The sequence below is a fragment of the Alligator mississippiensis genome, chromosome 15 (genome assembly GCF_030867095.1).
Source record: "Alligator mississippiensis isolate rAllMis1 chromosome 15, rAllMis1, whole genome shotgun sequence".
In the NCBI taxonomy this organism is placed as follows: domain Eukaryota; kingdom Metazoa; phylum Chordata; order Crocodylia; family Alligatoridae; genus Alligator; species Alligator mississippiensis.
Window position 1 is genome coordinate 8,265,167 of NC_081838.1, and position 7,612 is coordinate 8,272,778.

The window sequence follows — 7,612 nt, forward strand, 5'->3', positions numbered from 1 at the left end:
AAATTATTCATGGCTTCAGGGTGCTACATCCAGGCTTGAAGAGTGGGGGGACCTTTAAAAACAGCGGTGTAACTTTCCTAAGTTCTCCGTAGGCGCTTTGCCCTCGATTACCCCTACACCCACACCCACTCAGGGTGCTACCAGCCCATCATTTGAGGCTAAATTTGAAGAAGATGGGCTGAAAGGTTTGGCACACTGAGCCTTTTTGTTTTCTCTCTATGGAGGAAAATCTACTTATCCCAGATGCTAGGAAGGTTGGGAAGTGTACCAATTGCATTTGTCCTAGTCATCCTCCTGGAAGATCTTTGCCTTTATGAAGCATGTGTGCTTCCAAATAGGTATATTCTTAGGCAGCGGCATTTCTTCTATACACACCCACACACTTATCCACCCACCCACCCCCCACAAGCTCTGTATAAAGGCAAATGCATTTCAGGCGTTCACGGATAAACACAGCAAATACTTCGGATTTGAATTTGGTCTTGAGGAAACCCCTGGCATCAGGGGTCGACTCGTACTTATGCCTAAACTACACATACACAGACACACACACACACAGACCCCTAGATAGATAGATAGATAGATAGATAGATAGATAGATAGCTAGATAGATAGATAGATAGATAGATATACATACGTGTATATATATACACACACATATACACAAGCATACACACACACATATATATATATATATACATATATATGCCCATACATACATATATACATATACACATGCATACATATATACACATATATACATATGTGTGTATATATATACACACACACACACTTACATACATATAAATACAGAGAGAGAGTATGTATAGTTTAGGCATAAGTACGCATATATATATCTCTATATCTGTATGTGTCTATATATAGACACACACACATATAGATATATAGATATATATATAGATATAGATATACACATACACACACACACATATATATACATATATCTCGAAGGAAAATGATGCTTTCTACCAGTCTGGAAATCCACTCGCTGCCCTATTCCTGCCAGTGTCAGAAATTTCGCCCACTGGAAATAAGGCTAATAATAAGGATGAAAAAAACCCCAAACAAACAACACTGTATTTAACCAATTATGCCTTTCAAAATGAGCTGGCTTGAAATGCCTCTTTCCTCCATGTTCGAAGTTCCGCTTTCTTATCGTTGAACCTAGCAAATTCTGTCTACAGAGTCTGGCTTTCCACCGGTCTCAGAGACATTGGAACATCTCTTACCTTGTGCCTGGATGAATATACACATAGATTTATATCTCAGGGTCAACAGAAACGAAAAATTTAGCTTCGCAGGAATTGTTTAAACCCATAGATCCAGAAGCAAACCAAATCCGCTCCCCAACTGGCCGTGAGCTTTACAAATGGTCATAGCAATGTAGCCCTGTTTGGCAAAATGCACAAGTCTCCAAACCAAGGACTTTTCCAGGCACACATCCATTTTGTTTGAGCTTCCCATCAATACTGGAGGTGAAGCCTCTTCTCCTTGTTTCATGCTAGTATTGTTATTGTTATTATTATCATCATCAGTATTATTATTAGTTCGCCCCCATTGCAACTGAAAGCCAAGATGGTCTTTTTTTTTCCCCCGCAGGCAAACTCCCACCAAAATTGCATCCTGGCGTGCAAATAGAAGACGCTGGGAGACGATAAGTTTGCTGGGATTTTGATAACCTTGACTTTGTGTTTTGTGGAATTGCAACTCCACTGTCAGATAAAATAATTTGCCATTGGGTGCGGGATTCATTCAACGCGGCTTTTGGGGAGGCTGGGGGTGGGGGAGTGTTTTTGGAAAGGCCAATTTGTAAAGGTGATTTTGCAGCGAGATTTTTTTCACGTGAACGACAGAGGATGTGAAAGGTTTGTATGGTCTCCCCTGGCAGCCCATACACGGGGCATGCATGTGTGCGAGGATACACACAAAACACACGCGTGTCTCTGTGCAAGGCTACATATTTCCTGGCCATATCTCCCTCTGCTGCTTGTTTTCTAATTATACTACCAATTCTTAGACACAGAAACTGTGGGAACCCCAAAACCACAGTCAAAGAAATCAATCCGTTTACTTAGAGCCCTCTCCGCTTCCAACAGCATTTTACACTAAGTATTTTCCTGCAACTTTTCAGTCAAATCACACAAGACATCTCCTTCCTAACCTGGAAGAAACACTTCAATCCATCTAAGTGGCTCTAATATCTCTGAAGATGAAGAGACCCATGTATTTCAAGCCATGCACACTCTCTACAGTGAGAGTCAGCTCTGATGAATGAAAGCCTCTTTCCACAGAAAGCCAAACTTAAGCCATCAGCTCAACACGTACAAACATTTTTTCGCCTTCACAAACCAGACCTCCATTCGCCAAAAAAATGAGAAATTAATAATAAAAAAAACCGCTTTTCGCCCCTTCTTCCCCCAAAATAGCGAGCGTCAAGCAATGAAATGAAACGCAACACACAACTCCAGCCTCAGCTGTTTGGCAAGTGAAAATATGACCCGGTCCATATTCTTTTCGACTCAAAGCATTTGAAACTGGGCGAAGCAAAAGAGTGGTGGGAAATCATATGAAGAAATAAACTGCTTTGGCACACCAGAAAGAAAGCACTGGGAGAGACAACGGCCCCGAAGACAAGAGATTTTTCCTTGGCAAACTCAGTGTCATCTTCGCCTAGGATAAAAGCCACCTCATCTAATTAAGCGCACGGCTCCTTGCGAGTCCACACTTAAATAAATACCGGCACTCACAGACATCCTCCAAGCAAGAAGATGCGCGTCCAAAGCGATTCCAGATCCATCTCTCCCCCCACACCCCACCAGCCACCCCAAGTCCTTCGCAGTGTGCATCTCTGGATTTTAAAAATAAAGTGAGGGGTGGGGGGGACAGAGGGTTGGGACCCCTTCAGACAGCATTCCCCAAACCTCCACGCGAAGTTTGCAGAGGGAGAAGCCAACCCTTCCTCCGCTCGCTTCCAAGACTGCGGCCAAATCAGCTACTGATAATGAACGAGTCCTTACCTTTCGTCTCATTGTCAGAATTGTCAGTGCTGGTGTCAGTGCTTTTATTCAGCTCTTTCTCTGGTTCCGTGGGGCCGATTTTGGGAGCGGGGGCACTTTTTTCGGTTTTAATTTCGTTGGTGGCCGTGTTCTGAGGGTTATCTGTTTTGGTGTTTTCGGGGAAACTCACTTTAGCCACGGGTGGCGGTGGAGGAGGCGGTGGAGGTTGCTCCAGATGCTCGTTCCTTGGATTCAGACTCGCCCTGGATTCAAAACTTGCCTCAAACTCATTTGGATTGTTGCAGTTTGACGTCTTCTCCATGGAGGAATAACCTTGGCTTGTTCGGTAGTAGCTGGGCACGGGTACTTCATGGTCGTTTAGGCAAGAGTCAGGCATTTGGTTGGGGTAGAGGGCTGTCTCTGTGGCATTTTTTGCCCTTTTATCAGCGTTATACATACAGCAAACATTCTCTTCCTTGACATTGGTGGGGAAGGAGCAGGATGGGAGCTGTCTCGCAACAGGTTGCTCGATCCTGTAAGTATTTTTGGGGTCACACCAAGTGTCTAGCTGAGAAAGGTAAGATGGATAGGTGTTGAGAGACAGGTTAGCGTTATTCACCTCGTCTCTTTTGGAAAGAGACGGGATAAGTCCACAGTTCCTCATCACTCCACAGCTGAAATCGCTTCCAGGCTGCATGTACATCCCTTGGTTAGAGGAATAATTCTCCCCTCTACAGGTACCGGCCAAGGAGTCCATCAAAAACGAGTTAGAAGTCACATTGTTGGGGCATGACATTTTCAGAGAGGGCTTTTAAAGAGGAATACTACAGCCAGGGGCTGACATCTTTTTTTTAGGGAAAAATATCAGCACCATAATTATCCACGCATTGGTCCCCACCACGTGACGCCCAGGCCAATGAGGATTGAAAATGGCCTTGATGATTCAGACGCCGATGACGTCACAGGGGTCAAGTTGTTGGGAGAGCGGAGAACCAACGTGGAGCAACAGCGACATCTATCAGCCCGGCCGGGGTAGGGAGCCGGGGACCTTCACGTTGAACAAAGGAGCGAGCCCCCTTCGCTCCGGTTTGTTTACCAATGAACCAACGCGTGTGTACGGCAGAGTGGGGGGAAAAAAAGGAAACGACCGGGCAAATACAGGCAAAGTCAAATTCAAATAAAAAGGTCAGCAAATAATCAACCTTCCTTTGCCCCCCACCCCTATCCCCCCCTTCCCCTTGTCTCTCTTCCCTTCTTCTCCTCCTTTTATTTTTTTTCTCCCCCCCTCCCAAAATAAATCCAATTTCTGGCAAGAGGCACAGACACTTCCCCAGCCTAAAATGAACTTTCTTCCCTCTCCCCCGCCAGGCGCCTGCTACTTCCCAGCCCAACTTGCCCTATTTTGAGTTGCTTTCAGGGGTTCTTTAGGGTGGGTTTTGCTTTCCATGATTATCATTATTTTTTTAAAGCTAAGGTTGGTGTGGATTTTTTCTTTTTTGGAGGGGTGGTTATGGATGGGCTCGGGGTGCCCCGTTTCCAGGTCGGAAATGCAGGGGGATGGAGGCATCTGGTTTGGTTTGTTTTGTTTTTAAGGTTGTTTGAAATCAGAAAGAGGGGGATCTTGCCAACCCTTGCACTGCTCTGGATTGTGTCTCTGGTTCCCACCGAAATCCCAAGCTCTTTAGGAGGGTAAGCAGATTTTGCAAGCGCTCATTTGACAAGAAAAGAAAATGAACAAGAAAGAAAAGAAAAATAAAAGCATACTCTCTTATTTTATCCCCCCCCCTTTTTTTTTTCTTCCCTTCCCCTCTGCAGCTGAAGTGGAAGAGACTCTGCAAAGGCAGGTTTTTTTAATTATCCCCTCTCATTGTTCACTGCTTTAAGTTTCTTTGCTCAAATAGTGTCTCCAGCGCTGGGCACGGATCTTGCAAAATATCTCGTGGGGAGACAGAGGAGGTCAAATTTGTTCACTGGGATCGATCTTTAAATAGGAGACTACAACAGGGTGATTGGAAGAGTTTTTTTTCCCCCCTCTGTCTCCTTCACGACAAGAAATAATGACTCAGGGGGAGAAAAACCCCGAAATCCAAACTGCATTTGCCCAAATAGCTGCAATTTCCAAATTGCAACGTCTCGGTTCGCCTAGGAGTTGCTTTGCTTTTTGTTTTGCCTTTTTTTTTTTTTTTTGCTTGATTTTGAGGAAAGAAAGTGCCTTTCCTGTCCATTCCTCCTCGCTCTTTTTGTGCAACACTTTTCCTGTTGTGGGAGTTTTGGGGTTGTTGTTGGTTTGGGTTTTTTTCCTTCCCCCACCTCCATGTTAACGATCTTACAACCAGAATTAGCATCTCAGCCAGGAGAGCATTTTTACCTTTGTCTTTTCGCTCTTGGCTTTATTGGGCATTTTGGAAAAGAGGGGGGAGAGCGGGGAAGCTGACCTGGGGGTGTGCGTGAGAGTTGTGTGCATGGGTGTGCGTGTGATTTTTCACTAGCACTGGCGGAAACCTCTGCTTGGAAAACCCTGGGGCTGAGGGAGGCGAGGGCTCGGGGTGGAAGGGGAGTGGGAATAAATAAAAGGGAAGAAAGAAGCGACTAAGCAAAGCTGGGGTTTCAAGATCATTACGAGCGATTGGAAAGCCACACGGGTTCAGAGTCACTTTCAAGGGAAGGAAACGCCAGCAGAAATACATGAAACGCCGCCTTGACTGGCAAAAAGGGGGGAAACACCCCAAAAGCAACGCATTGGAAGGGGAAATAAAAGTCCCAGCTGCAAGGGGTGGTGGGGGGAGAAGTGGTACTGGACCATTTTACGGTCTCGGTGTTAAAAGTACGGTCCTGTGACGTCTGGTAACCCTCTTTCCCCCCAGCCCCCTCGGCTTTAACTTTCAAGAGACTTCCGAGGCTTCTTTCCTCACCCTCAAGTGCGCCCCGGTGCCTTCTCCTAGGCCGAGGAGGCTCCAAACTCCGTAAGAGGATTTTGTCTCCCCCATATACAACACAGTAAAAAGCTGCAGTCGCCATTTGGTTCCCCTGGAAAGCTATTTGCGACTTTATTGCCTCTATTTGTGTTATCTGCATAGGTCTCTTTAAAACAGTTTGATAGAAATCGTTCCGTTTTATGATATCCAACGAAAATTCCACATAATATTTATAAGCAAAGGATAAAACTTTAGTATGGGAACCAATATTTTCTCATTTATAGGTGATGAAATTAAAGACCAATGCAATTTGGTGTTATATTGCTCCATACCACCCCATCCTTTCTCTCAGCTTCCCCCCCCACCCCTACTTCTACTTTATTTTTGCAGCTGATGTGGTTCCTTAATAATTTATGCTGTTCACTCAAACATCTACACATGTGCATTTTTGCGACACCAAAAAATTTGACCTCATAGTTTCCTGGATTGTCTGCCTGAAGATTAAATGTGTTTTCCTCTATTTCCCCCCTTTGCCGCGTGTTCCTGGGCTTTGGTCGCAGGAGATAGGAAGGACTTTGTGTGAGCCCCTTGGACGTGAAATAATTTGAATTTTTGGTTCTCCTTCACAGGCTGCTTCGGCGAAATCTCAGCCCCACGCAGGCTGCTGGAGTGAGAAGAAGCTGCTGGAAAACCCCTCTTTTATGCACGTGAAAATGTTGTGAATATAAAATAAAGATTTGCAAGGGACCGGGCATGGCGCTTTATAGGGGTGGTGGGGGAGTTTGGGGGGCCAAACCAATCCATTTATGCAAATATTTGAAAGCTGTTAAAAGCTCTTATAAAGCCAAGACTGGAAAGCCAACTCAGAGAGTGGCAGCCACGGGTGGTGGGAGGGGTGGGGGGAACCAGTTTCATCATTACAATATTCGAGTGTATTTAAAACACACAAAGCTTTAGCATCAAGGGATTATTTTTTTGTCTTGTCGAGTAGAAGTCGCTGCTCCTCAAGAGCACAGAAGAGGTTTCCAGGAGACGGAATATTGTTTAAAGTTAAAAATAATTAGAAGTATGATAAACATGGGTCATTAATGGAAAAAGAAATAAAATTCATCAGCTTAAGTAGAACCCCCGTTGGGAAAAATGCTTGTCTCTAATTACAGAAAATAAATACGAACAAACGCTATTAAAACTTAAAAGGAGAGCGCCGAGATGTGGGAAGGACTTTAATAACCTCCTTTGAATTTTACACACTTTTAACAGAACAATATGCAGGCTGGATAGTGGCACACACACAAAGCACGCGCCTGGGGGAAGTACACCTACGTGCCCTGCACACGCACACACATGGCATTATATGTTCATAGACACCTTCCTGTAGGGGGGGGAAAGACACCGTGGACATTGGAAATGGTCTGAGGGTTTAGCTTTATGCAAATATATAAGTCCCACCAAATATAGTTGCCTCCCTTTCTCATGCGTGTGTGTGTGTGTGTGTGTGTGTGTGTGTGTGTGTAAAGCCAATTGCTAATGTTCCTCTATTGTCCTGGCTGTGGGATGGTCCTTTTTGAAGGGCCAAAAGGCGAAGAATTGGCTTAGTATATCCCTCTAAAATCAGCTTTAGGCGCTTCCTCCTCTTGCCTGCATGGAAAAAGAGGCAGAAACCCTGAAAAAAAGCCCCTT

The 7,612-nt window shown here is 44.8% G+C and overlaps 1 protein-coding gene and 1 long non-coding RNA gene across 2 annotated transcripts in view; one reads left to right on the forward strand and one right to left on the reverse strand.

The window, feature by feature from the left end:
- HOXC10 (homeobox C10) overlaps positions 1-3,902 on the reverse strand; it is a 5,350-nt gene extending 1,448 nt beyond the window's left edge. The window contains exon 1 of the mRNA XM_006278447.3: positions 3,039-3,902. Coding sequence (XP_006278509.1) covers positions 3,039-3,813 — 775 coding nt within the window. The 5' untranslated portion in view covers positions 3,814-3,902. The remainder of the gene's footprint in view (positions 1-3,038) is intronic.
- Positions 3,903-3,997: 95 nt separating this feature from the next.
- On the forward strand, positions 3,998-7,128 carry LOC102559055 (uncharacterized). The gene is made up of 3 exons (XR_363856.3): positions 3,998-4,202; positions 4,611-4,706; positions 6,562-7,128. It is a non-coding gene; the product is annotated as an uncharacterized LOC102559055 (long non-coding RNA).
- The last annotated feature ends 484 nt before the right edge of the window (positions 7,129-7,612 follow it).